The sequence below is a fragment of the Mugil cephalus genome, chromosome 16 (assembly GCF_022458985.1).
Source record: "Mugil cephalus isolate CIBA_MC_2020 chromosome 16, CIBA_Mcephalus_1.1, whole genome shotgun sequence".
NCBI classification, from domain to species: Eukaryota; Metazoa; Chordata; class Actinopteri; order Mugiliformes; family Mugilidae; genus Mugil; species Mugil cephalus.
In genome coordinates, this window is record NC_061785.1 from 7,643,113 (window position 1) to 7,659,578 (window position 16,466).

Here is a 16,466-nt window from a genome sequence, read left to right on the forward strand (position 1 = left end):
AATGAATGAAGAATTAAGTGTGGCTGAATTTGCCCCAAAAAACATTTTTCTACGTTAACCCCGTTCATCAATCTTGATTTGAAGCTGATGAAAAATTTGACAGACGCCACAATGTATTTTAGGCAAATCGCTCAGTTTATGAGGCCCATAAATGCAATAATATGTGCTGAATATTTCACAATGTGACGGCAGATGTGCACTTAGATGTTCTCTTACTCAATATTGTCCTGCAGACCTGCGCAATAGACCATTTTTGAAGACGGTTTTAAACTCATACATTATAGAGGACTTGCTTCCTAAAACTGAGCCTATTCACTGACCTCTGTCTGCCTTTTAGTTCATCAAATATGAATCTGTGGGCTCAAAATAGGTTTCCTCACCTATGCAACCTTCCTTGTGTGGTTTAAAAGTGGGTTTAACTGCAACATCACTTTGTCTTTAGTGACCGAAATATTAGAATGGCCTGTCTCGAGGAAGTGTGTCACAAAAGGCCAATAACTGCAGATGCTGGGTAGGTAATGCGGAATAAAACGTAAAAAACAAACAAACAAACAAAAGTCTAGATCATCCATTTATTGTGTTGGCTTAAATAAAAACCAGAAACTTACTGTGAAGTTGTGGAGGCCTGTCACGGCGGTGCCATCGTCCAGGTAATGTGTTTCGGTATAGTTACTTGCAAACAGCCCCCTAGAAAGGATAAACAAAGACGGCAAATGGTCAGAGGTGACCCGAAGGAAACTTCGTCCAAAAAAGGAAAAATCAATCACAATGTCCTGAGCCATTCCAGCAAAAGCTAGACCTGCAGAAGAAGATAAACGGTCTGACGCAATTTAAAACTCTCCTTCTCTTCCACTAACATAAATTGAACAAAACAGCTTTAAGCACAAGGAAAACTGATTAAAACAGGGCTGCAGTGATTATTTATAAGAAACCGCTTAAATGCAACATGCAGAACCGTTCAATATAAATATGTAACTCGTCCCATGTGATAAAACTGAATGGAAATTAGCCTACGTGTCTTAAAACAGCAGCAATGAGTAGGCTTGGTTAGTATCAAAGTATAATGATGTCAGGGTATTTCTTCATCTCAATGGGATTATTTTTAGTCTTGTGAAAAATAGACGCTTCTCTCTATATATAGAGATGCATTATATTGCACCACTAGAGATGAGTCCCTAATGGCAGTATAGGCATCTGAGCTGAGAATGAAATGTGTGTGTTTTTCAAGCAGCATCCTCCAAGTCTGAGCGATGCAGCCAAGAAGTGCAAAAACTTGCAGTTCATCAAGTGGCCACTTGAGGCTGGCTGCAAAAAGGACAAAATCCCTATAGTTGACCCCCATGTTAATAAGCCAAACTTTACAGCATTATTAAACATGTTTACAGTCTGGTACAAAAATTGAATTTGGTGTCAATGGTTTATTTCACTATTCACTATTCATGACAACTGTACGGGCGGTGACTTTTTTTCTAACTCATTTGTTTATTTTTATGAAGGTTTAAAATTCTGCATAATTAAGGGCGTTCCCCCTTTGAGTGACAGGACGTAGCCTGAGCTAACAGGTAGCGGAGAGTTGGGTGGGCGGGTCTCAATGTCCGACACGACCCCTATGTCCATATTTGGGTTTTCCGAGTGTGGGCAGAGTAAAGCTCATCCAACATGGCGACCACAGGCTCCGCCCACTTCATTTTCGAGGTTCAGACTCTACGATCCACGTCCATAGTATATACAGTCAATGGGTTTTATTTTTTTTTCATGTAGTTCTAGAAATGGCAATGTCGGCCTATTTGTTGGGCATTGTCATGGTTTTGCCAGGTGAGAGTGGGTGGACATGGGATTTTTGCTGTATTTAGTTTGAACTAGAAACATTTGAAACAAGCCAAACTATTTGATTTTCAGGGGATTTGTGGTCTAGTGACCATTTTTGGAATCCACCACAACTATTGTCTACACGCTCCATGAAACAGCAACATGCAACCCTTTCAGGCTTTCTGCTTCCTTTTCCAGCTTTTAGTGGACAATTATGGTACACCAAATAACCTCTGAAGAATTGTGTTTTCCTGCGTTTTCCTGTCCTGTCAATACAAAGACAACAACCACTATATACCATGACAGTCTATATACTTAGCTGCCCTTCTCAGCAACAGAACTGCACTTTTCTTTTCTCCGGAGGAGTGAAGGACGCTCAGCTGGAGGGACGGTAAATCAACAGGAGAAAGAAATGAACAAATGATCCGGAAAAGCTACGGGTTGATTATTACAGCATGTGCATGGTTAGTCCGAGCGAGAATGACAGTAACTTTCCTTCATGTGTACGTGTACTGTACAAACAGCAAGCACGTGTACATTATACACAATAGGACGATCAGCAGATGGTTGACTGGTGCTAATCCACAGCAGAGGAACAAACCTCAGCAGGCAGCTGGATTCTCTTACTGACCTCACCGCTGACAACCCAGCTGGGAGTTTCAGCTGTAACAACCCGGAGAGGGGGGTTATTTTGTTTGGGAGCTGTCAGCATGAGACACAATGCTTCCCCTCCCTCCAGTCCTCTACAGAGCCAAGGAGCTGGTAATAATCATTGGATCAAAGCGAGGCCAAAAAGTGGAGAGAGCCAAATAAAATGATGTGTTTCTTCAGTCTTAATTAGGTCTGGTCTCTCGACTGGACACAGAGATTCAACATCTGCCCACAATAGACAATCCAGTGTGGTGAGTGTGTGTCTGCCTGCCTCACTGCTTGCCTTTAAGAGCGTGGGCACCCATGTGTCATCCATATGTTACTTTCTTGTGGCTGTCGTTGAATGAGTATGAAGGGTTTAGCATCTCCCTCAAGGACACGGGGAGAAAGACACAGGGATAAAACCTGTAAAATTCCGGTCCCTGCAGGGAGTCTGATCAAATCTTAGCGGATTACGGGAAATATATTAAGCAAGGTCGCAAATCTCTTTACCCGAGCTTTTTGCTTTCGAGGCAGCACCTCTCCTCATTCCAGCTGACTCTCCCAAAGACGGAGGCTGCTTGAGTACACCAGCAAGGACAGTGTTTAAAAGAGGTCCTGCTCACCGTTCCATTTAGATATACAGTAGATTGATTCGCGTTAACGGGCATTTGACCAAAAAACTGCAGCTCACCAAGTCTGTGTCCCATGACTTGTACATTAACATTTCAGCTCAAACCTAGGACAGGTTGATATCACATCTTTTTCCACACATGTGTTATAAAACAATAAATCATATCTGGGTACAGTTTAGTTCAGTGTTCCCCAACCTGGAGTCCGCACCCCCTCAAGGGGTTGCCAGAGATCACAGGGGGCGTGCCAAAACTTGACTGATCTGATCTCACCATCAGTTTTCACCTGTTTCACCTGTCTCCAGCGTTTAACCAGTATTGCGTGTGTCTCCCTATATGTACAATATGAAGGGCTAGGGCTAAGGCTAGGGTTAGGGTTAGTATTCACCATGCCGGATCCCCAACGTGTGGCATTTGATCGTGATTAAAAAAAAAGGATTAAAATTCAGAAAAATAAATGTTGATGGGATATTGTCAGGTTTCAGTGGTCAATTCAGTTCACCTACCAATGGAATGAGAGAAGGCAGCTGCCCCTCTCCAAACTAACTTCACTATTCAATCAGAAGTAGGGTGGGAGTGGGTCTTGAAAAGCTTGGTTGAGATCCCGCTGCCATGGATGTTGCATTCAAGATATCTAGGTATAAAATAAACTCTGAGTTGTCAAACTCAGAAATGACTACTTCAAAAATATAAAACAATAGCTGCTGCACATATTTTAATGTTCAGCAAATGGTGACAATATATCAAACTTCTGAAATTTCCGAGTTGAAATATAGAATTTTCGAGTTTTCAGGAAGGCATCATCTAACATGGCGTCTTTTCATCGAAGTCACTGTCATAAAGATGGAGAGTCAAATTATGAAGCTAAGCTAGGAGAATGTGTCCAAACTGCAGACAAGGGACTTAAACAGTAAAAAAACAAAAACAATAATAACTAATATTAAAAGTTAGGATGTACATTTTGCAAATAATTCCTCAAATGAATTAGCTTGATCCACCCCATACAAGTACGGGGGCTGCAAGGAAAAAAGGTTGGGAACCACTGGTTTAGTTGATTGGACGAAGCTATTGAACAGTTCATGTGTTCGTCATGAGTGAAAAACAGCAGACATACGCCGATGTTCATAACACCGGAATGATGATGATGATGGAATGAAAGCAAAAAAAGATCGACTGCAGGAACAAGGACTATGGATTATTTGTCCTCCATCACCGAGAGAGAAGGAACAAAAAAGGGATCAAAATCTGTTTCGGAGTGAGCATGTGAAAGTTGTTTTAAGACCAACTTAAAAACCCATCCTGATGTACTTGAACATAATGAAATGGGGGGGGGGACACACAAAAGAAAACACGAATGCCATTCGCAACAATGAGCCATCAAAGTGCAGAAACACATCCTCCACTACATGTCACCCAGCTGACAACACTTAGGGGTGCAGCTCATCCATGCCGTGCAACGATCCACCGGCCAACTACATCATGTGTCTCGTTCCACAAGCCTCACAAGGCTGCAGCGGCTCACTGTTTATCAATCAGTGGGAAGTTAATGAGGCATAGGAGAGCGAGGGGGTGGACGGTCGCGCCCCCCGCATTTAAAATGCATTACCCACAGGACGGGCCTCAAGCCAGGCTCTGCCTGACTGCCGGGGAGGTGGCATTGGGAGAAGAGGCACTGTAAGTCAACAACGTTCCTGCTTTTAAAGCCACAGAATCAGCCGGATGGCGTAGGCAGCCCGACACCAACGACAACCAAGCGAAAGCTGCAGATGTGACACGAGATTAAGCGTCTCGCCGAGTTTGTGCGAGTGCTGCACAATGCACTGAAAACCGAGGAACATTTGTTAACGTCTCTGCATCTGTTAGACAGGTACACACAGTTTCATTGTTTACATCTTGTCATTCCGCCTCCGAGAGAACTTTCTGAAAGAAAATATATTAGGTGAGGGAGGCGACGGCTTTGCCCGTCAGTGGATTTGACAAAGCAGGCAGAATGACAATGAAATCACTTCAAGCTAATCCTGAATGCCGACAACTAAATGTCACTTCTGTTCTTCCCGCATTAAATTGTCATATTTGTCCTGCTGTATCTCTGTTCGGCGTTGTCAGCCACTTCTTGTCCGTCTCTGTACGGCAAACAACAGGAGTTACACTAAGCCTTATCTAAATGGAATATATTCACAAAGAGAAATAAATGTCAGGGCACATTCCCTGTTGTGAATGTTCTAATGGACAAAACACAGCCGGGCTAACCCCGGAAAAATACATCTTTTTTTTTTCTTTTTCGAGATTTATCACCAAATACCATCGTTTTACACGTGGTCTTCATTTTCAGTGTTTGTTCTGCTTGTATGTGTGGGGTGTAAATAGAGAGGAGTGCGACATATATTAACTGAAACAGGCTTGATTAATTGGAGAATAAGAGTCTAATCAGTCAACGGCAAAGGGGAGTCTCGTTCGTAGGTGATTGATGCAAATGGCCTCAAAAGAAAGGTCCTGAATGTCAAACAGTGCACCTGGCAATCACGCTGGGGAAAATGTGTTTGAGCCTTTATATGCTAATTAAAAAGCGGTTTTCTGTCTGCATTAACGCCCGTTTGAACAGTGTTTATGGTAATATCCAAACGCAGCACAAAAAGAGAGGAGGAGAGAGTCGCACACGAACCTCGAAAAACACATTCTGAGCAGCGGCGGCGAGGAAAGTTCAAACAGTTTGGGACACTTTTGATCAAATTGTTGGAGTCAACAAATGCTGAATTCATTATGCGACAACGGTCCAAGAGGAAAAAGAAGCAATATTACGAGAAAGAGAGGTTTCTCTGCAAAACTGACAATAACAATAATACTAGGGCGAAGCCTGACTTTGCATTGCATGAAAGTGGATCTTTATCACTTCTGTCGGCTAGCAGGAAAACAGGAAAATGCCTAAAAGCTACTGTGTGGTGAGATGCAATAAAAACAAGGCAACAAATCTAGAAGTTTTATTGAACAGCCCGAACCAGAAAGCTGAGAGCGAGGGACGATATGGATGCAGGAAATAAGACGTGAGGCATCACAGCAAAGAACGGGCACAAACGTGGTATCCTGACACTCAGTATGCCTATGTGTGCAGGAAGCATTTTATCACAAGTCGAATACATCACTGTCAGTTTCAGTTTACTATATTTCTATTAGTAACTGTGCTTTAACGTAGTCCTCGGATGGGTGTCATTTCCCAAGTCGCTTCTCTGACTTTCATGCACTCCGAAGTTAAAATGTGAAAACAACATGGATGCAAGTGGTATTTCTTTGCCTGGAGCATTTAAACAAGACATTCATAGCTGTCTCCGGGACTTGCACGACAACGAAGAACAAAGGGAACGGATCATGTATGATTTCAAACATATGCATGCCATAAAAACATCTGTACTTGCTTCTTAGGCGCATTTGAGGGATGGATATGCAGCTTGCAAGTGACAGAACCGTAACATGTGCCAAGTTTAGATAAGGGTTATCTACATACGCCATGTTGCTGCATATATGCATGCATGGCATCAGAAACTCCACAGGAGTTTCACAGTGGACGTTTCCGAGCGCATAATTGATTTTTTAGTTAATAACGGCATTGAGTATGGTACCTTTTGCTACCCAGTTTTATTTCTGGCCTTTGACTTTTCCCGTCCTTCTGATTACGCTCGCCTGTCTTGCCTTATGTGTTTTATTTCACGATTAGTTCTGCATGTGTGTGTATATATAGTACTTCCTCACCCTTTGTCTCTCGTCATTTGCTCCGTTCCTTTACTCTGGATGTACCTGTTGTGCTTTTCAGCTATTTCCTGTGTTCCTTTGCTTCTCATGGTTTTTGACTCCCTTCAGTTTTTGGATTACTTTGCTTCCTCTGTTGGATTATCTTTTGTAGATTGGACTTTTTGTTGGACTTGCGTTATTGGACTCCTCGTTGAACAATGCTATGTTTCTTGTCATCTTTAAGTGCCATTAAAAGTCTTCTTTGAAATTGGGTGTTCTTCGTCTCCTTGTTGCACTTCTTGACAGCTATGGCCGCTGCGCTATAGCCTTCATTACCGTTGTTGGAACACAAGCTGGATCTGGAGTCAAAGGCTCCTCATTAAGCTTAGACAACCTAATAAGGGATCTCTGGATAAACCGTGGACTTAACTATGATAAATGGGAAGCTAATTCTCCGAAGAGCAAGTAGCACTCTACCGTATTCTAACAGAAAGTTATTTAGAACAGATGTCAAGATAAACATTTAGAGCAGATGAAATCACCATCAAAGAATTACGCCTGTCATAAAACTTAATCAAGGAGTTCCAATTAGTACATTACATTTCGACTGGGAGACTCGTGAGGCATTGCGGTAGTAATAAGGTCCCTCTGCTTTTATGTGGCAAGTGGCAAGAACCCAATCTCACTTGGAAAATGCAAAGGGAAAAGTGGGATTGTGCGCATGAAAACCTACAGTAGTGAAGAAAAACCATCCGAGCCAAAAAAAAAAAAAAAAAAAAAAAACCCTTGTCCCAGTGTTAGAAACAGGTTTTTTCCAAGAGCGAAAGGGAAGAGGGCCAGTCTCTCTGGCTGTGATCTGTCTGACATCAGGCAGAGTTGCGGGCCAGTGCCAAGTAGAGCAGAGAAGCAGAATTCCCCCTGCTTACCCTGGGCTCAATGCAACTCCCAGCCTTCATGAAGCATGTCATGAACAGAACCGCTAGAGCATGCCAGCCAATGACTCTTGCAAAAGGAGTGAGGAAGGAAAAAGCAGATGGTTTTGACTTTATTTATATAGGCTGCCATGTTCAGTAGCGAGCTAACATGCAGCTTGGCGGCGCCCTTGGCTTCAAAACCAAATAACTCCGGCAGCAGCAAACACAGCAGGGCAAAAATAAAAATACAAAGTATTCGGCCTGTGTTGTAAGGTCAGTTGCCCTAAAAGCACCAAAATGAAAACTTCTCATATCAATTTTACGCTGACAATGCCTTTATGGTGGTTTCAACTCATAACAGTGTCATTATAATTCTCGTGGAGTGGTTAATTGGTCAGTAGGATGGTCAAAGAGAATAGCCATTAGCAGCTGTGGCACGCAATTATTGCAGTCACTGTCACCGAGAGATTGATGTGGTTAAGCCCAGGCATGCCCCGTGAAATCAATAAAGTGTCATCTCTGAGCAATGTCTGCATGATGGATTACTCCACAGGATCCCAATTACAGGGACGGGGTGATGAATACCACCACAACAATAGATAAGGTAATTGGAATTAGGACAGAGATGCAACGCTAATCTTTGACAGTAGTGTGACAATAACAATGCAGACCGAACCCGAGATCTACAAGTCCATTCGCAAATACAGAGAAAGGTATTGTCAGAGCAAAATGTGCCAAACAGACTTGTTTCTCATTTAGTTAGAATAAAAGCAAGGCCTCCTTACATTTGCCACATAGTATACAGCTAAAAAACACAACATGCAATGACACAAGACGGTCACCAGATCAAGAAGTAGAGAAAGCCCTAAGAGGAAATACAGAGACCTTACATAACGAGCAATTATCTTGTGTAGATTGGTTGTTAAAGACCGTGTTTATGGTTTCCCATTAAGAAAGCTCTTGCAGTTGTGAGGATAACGACTCTCTAACTACTAAAGCGGGCAACACTTGGTTTATAAAATAAGGGCGACTTGGTTCTGTTGGCTGTCTATCTGGGAAGTTCTTGCATGATCCTTCGTCAGGTGCAGTTGTTCTGACGAGTTTTTTCACCCTGGCCGGCGCCACGCATCACTGATTCATCGATCCGTTCCACTTCCACGCTTGCGTTCACCGCAGCTAACAAATCTTCTTTGGTTTTATTGATTGCAGTGAGCTCATCTATGGTTAAAGTACAGACGGGCTTCACCTCTAGGGCATGGATTGTCAAATTATGTTTGTCAGTACCGTTTTTGTGATTCTTTCGCAAAGAATTAGACATTTTGATGAGAGCGCTCGAATGTTCCACTAAAACTCCCGCATTTTCAAAGGGCTGCATGTGCTGCGCTGGGTTTTGCGCCTCCCAGATCGATTGCAACCAGACTACACAATCAAGACTACAACATTAGAGTGATGAAGAGGTATTACAAAATACCTTTTTTGGAAAGGGAATCAGAGTGGATGCAATACGATAACTGTGATCTTAACGGAGCAGTTTCATTCGTAATCTAATAGAGAAAGAGCAACACTAATGACTGCACCTATGGGGACCCTTCTGTGAAGTTTGCAGATAACACCATTGTCACTGAACTCATCCAGGACGATGATGAGTCTGCATACAGAGGGGAAGTGGAACAGCTAGTCAGAACCACCTGGACCTAAACCTGCTCAAGACGGTGGAGATGACAGTGGACTTCAGGACTTCCCCTTACTATCCTTTTCCATGACCGTACCTACAGGGGACTCGTTCATGTTTCTAGGGTCGACAATCTCATGGTCACATCGACTCTGTGAGGAAGAAGACCCATCAGAGATTTTACTTCCTGCGTCAACCTACCCCAGGAGGTGCTGATCATCTTCTACACAGCAGCAGTCCAGTCTGTCCTGACCCAATCCATCGAGGTCTGGTTTGGATCAGACACCAGACATGGCAGGGACAGACTGCAGACGACAATCAGGTCTGCGGAGAAGATTATTGTCACAAACCTTCCCTCCATCCAGGACCTGTACCGGTCCAGGGTCAGGAAGCAGGCAGGTAAAATCTCCACTGACCCCTCACACCCCAGATGCTATTTGTTCAGACTCCTCACCTCAGGCTTGCGTTACAGACCACTGTACGCAAGAACCACCCAGAAAGTCCAATTTATGTTGTACAGGTTTTCTATTTTCTTACACTTATACTTTTATGCTTATTTAAGTGCTTTTTCTTGTACCACTGAGCAAAGTGACTGGAGTCAAAGTCCTTGTACGTGCACACACACTTGGCCAATAAAGTTGATTCTGATTCTGATATGCATAAGTACAAAAAGAAAACCACTACCAAGCTTCAACTGACACAAAGACGGATTTTTTTTTGTTTGTTTGTTTTTTTACACCTTTTTATTCCTTTGTTTGTTGTCACTTGACGACACGTACAATCAAATCTCATCTCATCTGTTTCGCTCACACCGCGGCGTCCGTCGCCCGAAGGTATGCGACGCGTAAGCCACACGGAACAAACGCCGCCACCCCGACTGTTAAATCACCCGCTCGCTCGCGAGTTGGTTACAACGAGGCGAGGCCCGTCTCATTTCTTCTGAGGAGACATAAACAGTCAGTTTTATTGCTAATGATATCACTGATCCCCAAGGGCCTGGGAAAAAGTAATCACATGTGAGTAATTAAAGGCAGTCGATCAGTGCGAACTTTAAATGCTGCACTTCGGGTGGAAAGAAATATGAAGCAGTTCTGATTCCAATTAAAAAAAAGCGATAACCAAGAAGGACAAAAAATAATAATAATAAAAAGCATCAGGTGGATGTTTTTTTCCCTCTCCAGAATAGTCCAATGACATTGTTATTTGAAACTAATTACTCTGGTTGCCAAAGCAGCAACCTTTCCAATTGCCTTGTGGATGGCTGTGGATCACTGGAGGGGAGATCCTTCATTCTGCTTTCTACTCCTATCTGCCTGGGGGCTTCTGTTCCTCTGTGGTAGAGAGCGGGCCCCTGCTCTGCCTCTTCATTTCCCCCAGGACGGCATGCGGTTGCTGCGTATGTGTGCAGGATTCTGGGACAGAGAGAAGAGTGTGTCCCCGCTTGTGTGGCATTTGCTGGTAGCTCAGCGCGATTTATGCGCGTCTACGTGGGAACATGTATCTGTGTATGTGTGTGCTTATGCATATGCAGGCGTAGCCGCGAACTGTGTTTGTATTCCACACCGAGCGGGCTCATGGCTTATAGATCATGCAACACATTCTTTTCTCTCAACACTATCAGCAAACCGCAACACTCCCCCGGCTGATATCCTAAACCACTTAATCAACCCTCAATGCATCCTGCATTGAAAGAAAAATCAGACAAGAAAGTTTAATGTTTCTGCAAACTCCGCGAAGCAACATTCGAGACGGGCCAGAAATTACAGTGAAACTTTTTCACTGAAACTACATTCTACATTCATAGAAACAGTCGACCTGGGAGAAGAAAAAAAATGCTGAATTTAAATGTGTTTTTCTGCAGTATCGTGGTAACCACAAACAAGATTTTGCACAGCTTCTTTGTATTGAGGGGAAAATTGCAATCTCCAAACCTTGTGCATACGAGAAAATGTCTGCTTTGTAATTTGGGTGAAACAACCCTTTAGACATATTTCGCTATTCGTGCCCTCCAGCCTTTTGCAAAATCAGGAAAAATTAAACACCCACAGATGGAAATTGACTAAATTTAAAACATCTTTCCCTCTGTGGATACAAGTGGAAACCAAAAGCTTAATGTGCAGCTTTGAAAAATTAATTACATCAGACAGTATTTTTTTTTTTTGTCTCTTAAATTATTTATTTATTTATTTTGCCTTCCTTTGTTTTATTTAGATTTATTTATTATGTGGGCTAAGACTGAGAAGGAGAGGAGGTAACCGGGGAGGGGTGAACGCCAAGTCATTTGCAGCAGCTTTGAGCACGCGCCTCCCACCCACCCCCCTCCGCATTAATTCAAATGCTTCGCGAAGAACTGGCCCAAGGCCCGAAGCTTATGCATCTACATTCACTGCAGCCTTGTGCTTTAACTAATGAGCGACGAGGGGACTTCAAACAATCAAGCCTATCATTCTTTTCACAAGGTAAAAGTGGAAGGAAATAAAAAAAAGCTGCATTTCAATTAATTAAACCTGTCGGTACTTGTACCTCCCCCACCCCCCATCCTTCTCCACTATCCCTCTCCCGTCCTTCTTCCCCCTGACTTTATTCCCTTAGGGAAATCAAACAATTAAGGGCTGAATACAAATGTACTCTCCCTCCGTTTGCACCTCTGATTGTTTAACTGAGGAAGATGTCCTCACTGCTTCTACTGAGGGTCTGACTTTAATGTATTAAGGTAGGTTTGGTTACGCTTCCTGAACCAGAGGTTTCCTTTAGGAGATGACTGACAAGGAGCGAAGGCTGCAAAACAAATGATTTAAGCTAAATTAATATTTTGGGTAAGGGGCGAGGTCAAAGTATGATTTGCAACGAGTGTGGCCTCCAAGGAATTAAATGTCCGGTTTATTAATCCCTTTCAAACTGATCTCTGCAGCACACACTGACAAAACATTCTGCTGTGTCATGATCCCTGAAGTAAACTTTCAACACCAGTTCACCCCGTTTCTAAAGCCGGTGACTGATTATGTAATCGTGTACCGTCATCAATCATCCACGGTCCATTGATCCCCGCGAGGAACGCAACTCCTCTAGTCCCGTCAACGCACCTAGGAAGTGGAACACTATTGGCTTAATATTGTGTAGGAGTCTCCTGTGCCTCCAAAACAGTTGGGTCTTCTGAGGGCGTCCTGGGGAGGGTGTTTGGGATAAATAGTGAGTTTGGAGGCCAGGTTGTGCTGTTTTTCGTCCTTTGAGAGTTGCTCCTAAACCGCTTTTGTGTCAGGGTGCATCCTGCTCGTTATGGCTGCAGCAATACATGAGTGTCATTGATATTGGGTGATGAGTGCCTGGTCTGGTCTAGGTGGGCGGTACATGTCTAAGTAAAATCCATATGAATGCCAGGTCCAAATGTTTTCCAGCATAAAAATGAATTGTCACAAGATCGTCAATGTTATTTACTTCACCAGTCAGTGGTTTTAATGTTACGCCTGATGCCGTGTAGTAGTTTTTGTAGTAGTAGGAGTAGTTATTGTAGGATGGGGGGCTGGGAAAAACAGCACTTCATACCTCTGTATGTTTTTTATCAACATATTGTGAAAGTGCCAGTGAGCACGGCTTGAATCTTTAACTTTTCAGTGTCCTCAGTGGTAGATATGTTCCTAGGGTTAGGGTTAGGGTTGGGGTTAGCGGCAGTTTCCTGCTCAACCGATTGCGAATTTAAAACCTGTCCGTTACCCCTTTGCTTTATGATTTTAAGGAAACCGTGTCACAGAGTCAGACTTTGATTCCACTGGGTCCCTTCACCCCAAAGCAGTCCACAGCCTCTTTATCAAACCCTGGCAGCTCCTATTGTTGTTGGCAGCTCACTGCTGTCCTCAGTGCTGGAGGGATTAGGTGTGAGTGAGTGAGGAGGAGTACAGGGGCCAAGCAGAGGAGACCCTACCGTGTTCTTTAACCCAACGGGGAATTAAAGGAAGTTGCTGACGACAAGAAAGTAAGTGCAGGGGGAGAGATGCGGAGGCTGGTATACAGCAGAAAGGGAGTGGCTGCCTTCATAGTTTGACAAAGCAAAAACACCCCGAAACCTCCGATCCACTCACACCACCTTCTTTAACTCCCTGTGTGTCCATCTCAGCAATGCGGGGCCTCAGAGTCATATCCTCAATGACCAGTGGGGAGTGAAAACCAAAAGCATCTGCTTTCTGCATGACATGAAGGCAGGGGAAGAGTCTGTGCTCCAGGTCCCTGACTTTCTCTGCACCATTTCCCTTTATCACTAAGTTAAATTTAGCGATGAAAGAGCCATCTGAACTCTAAACTCCTACACAGGTTTTCCCATTGAACCTTATGCGGATTTCAAGTTTTAAACGAGTCGAAAGCAGCAACACGCAAAAAAGATGAGGACGGAATCACCGCTGGAGAGGTCCAACAGCAGAGGTGCTACTTGCTTGGGAAAAATAAAAAAGGGGAATCTGCTGTTGGTGTTTTTTTGCAGTGCTAGTCAACTGGAACGGATGCAGTTTTTTGCTTCGCCTTCAGCATGCATTTGTCACAAGGACAGTGCTCTGCATAAGCACATGTAGGGCAACAGAAGGGGAAAACATCTCCCGGATCAGCCAAATGAGACGGGCTTCCTTCGGCCCAGATCCGAGCGTCTGACCGATGACCACGCGTGGCGTTTTCGCTCAGTCAGCGACCCCTCGCGCAAGCGAGGCCCGGTCATACGAAGGTCACCGGACTGTGGGAACGGACGGAACAGGATGGAGGACAAGTCGAAGAGCGAGCACTCCCTCCCAGCTGACATTAACTCACACTGTAACTCCGGCAAATCTATTTGTCCGTCCGTCAGAGGGAGGATGGAAGCCAGGACTACGAGTCTGGGCTGATTATCGTCACAGTCTTCAGACACAGAGGTCAAAAACTTTGGCTGCTTTTGTTTATTCTCTTTGGCACCCTCGTAGTCTTGAGAAAATGAGATTTCACTTGAATTTATGGAGAGTGTTTGCTTAAATGGGTGAAAGGGAATAACCAGGAAAAAAAAAAAAAACAGAAAAACTGAGAAAGACCGAGAGAGGGCCTCGACTAGTTCAGACAAATGCTAACTTTGTACGACAGAATCGTTAATATCTTTTAATAGGGCCACATTATGCCACCTCTGAGACTTTTGCTACTGTTTACCGGGTGTAAAAACATGCATTGTGCACACAAATCAAATATCTACGGACAGGGTTCATGTTTACGCTTGACTTTCATAGCTGCATTTCACGGGCGCCCAGAGGCATTCAGTTTTATTTTGTTGCTCATTGCCCTCATGTCTGCATAAAACAACGGTGGCATTATTGCAGGCATTTTAAGAAGAAAGCATAGTTATACATTCACAGCCTGCACGTTCGGTTATTGATGTCATATATTACGAATGAAAGAATACACTGCACGATGAAATTGCAGAACTTTGATTTTCCTTTATTTTCTTGGGCACCCAGAGTGAGACTATTGTAGCAGAGGGAGACATGGGGGGAAAAAAAGCCCACATACATTTATCTGTATATGAGATAAATGAAGGGTTGGAATTAAAAGTGATAGCGCATGTTTCTGCTTTATCAGCTCCCTGGAAAATATTCAAAATTGCATTATACTCTGTTAAATGCTAGACAGCATTTACATAAGTGTCTGAAAATGAAACACATTCCTTGAAAATCCCCACCGCTCATAACTTTTAATGCATTCTTAGCCTAAAAGAGGCAGAGAAGCCTGTTTAAAATGGCACAATGGCATTTACAGGGTAAAATATAATGGCATATCGTTCAGGCTTTGAATTCTTAATTTACCAGATTTGAGAACAAACAATAGAAGAAAGAGCTTTTAAAAATGACTCATACTTGTTTAACAATTTGGGGTGGCTTTGGTTTGGTTTCAGCCAACTGAGCATTTTTTAATCGGCAGTCACTAAAAGCCACTGCCACTAGCTGGTATGGAGGGTATTTCCTCTCACACAAGCACATAATGTACTTAAGATTTGTCTCCTAGCACAACATGGCGAATGAACTTGGCAACTTGTCTCTTAGAGGGTGAGAGAACTATGGGGGGTGGAGCCTCCCTTTTGGACGAGTCCATGGACGTCCGATATAGTTAACTTGGGCAGGTCTTGGAGACATCTGGTGTAAAATGCCATCTTGCCAGCAGTAAGGACGCACACACTCGTGGGAGCGAAGTACAATGGAAGCAGCGTCATGCAACGACCCAGTATAATAAAAGGACGGTGGAACTGCTCCTCAAAATTGGAGCCAAAGCAAGTAGAGCTCCCCCTGGTGACTAGCTGCAGTACAGGTCATAAGCTCTACCTCCTCAGTGTTAGTGGATGGGATTTGAGCCAAAATAAAACACTAAGACACACGTCAAATGTTTCTTTTTTTGTTTGTTTTTCAAGGATGGTCTGTGATTTTAGGTAGTTAAAAGCAAGTTCAAGTGTAATTTTTCTATGTTTTGTTTTAGTTCAGTTATTTGATACTATAGAAAGGACGTGCTCTATGAAGCGATCCCGTTGGACTGTGAGACTTTTTAACAAAATAAATACAGTGTATAATCCACTGTACTTGGCTCCAAAGTCACAAGATAGCACCACACGTATCCCCAGGAAAATAGCGTCAGTTTGGCTGATGCACATTGTCCGTTTCACAGTCTGTGGTCAAAATGCAACTTTTTGGCACAGATACAGAAAACATGGGATGGAGCCACAGTTGCTTATTCTCTGATATTGGTGCGTCTGAGCTTTAAAAGTATAACTGTTTCTTTTTCTTAACAGGTCTGGGATGGATTTGGTGGATAATTAAAAGAGAAAGGTAATGAAATGCATCCCCTAGATATATACGTTTGCAAATGCAGGTACACTGGTCGTTAAATGCATAAACACATAACTGAGCTACTGTAAATTAAAACAATTATTGCAAATGGAGAGCATCTCAGTTTTGAAGGAGCTTTCATAACCTCTTTAGGGAGGCAGTGAGTGATGGCTTGTCCTGCTGCTTTCTGCAGGTTTCATTTGGCCGTGTGGTGAAGGGAGGACGGCCCCGAAGAATAGATCTACCAGCTGCAGCCCTGAGACCCCTGCGG

At 43.4% G+C, this 16,466-nt stretch overlaps 1 protein-coding gene across 1 annotated transcript in view; it reads right to left on the bottom strand.

The window, feature by feature from the left end:
* Positions 1–16,466, bottom strand: part of LOC125022972 (disintegrin and metalloproteinase domain-containing protein 12-like) — an 80,957-nt gene that overhangs the window by 40,148 nt on the left and 24,343 nt on the right. Inside the window, exon 4 of the mRNA XM_047609991.1 lies at positions 609–687. Within this exon, the coding sequence (XP_047465947.1) occupies positions 609–687 (79 nt within the window). The remainder of the gene's footprint in view (positions 1–608; positions 688–16,466) is intronic.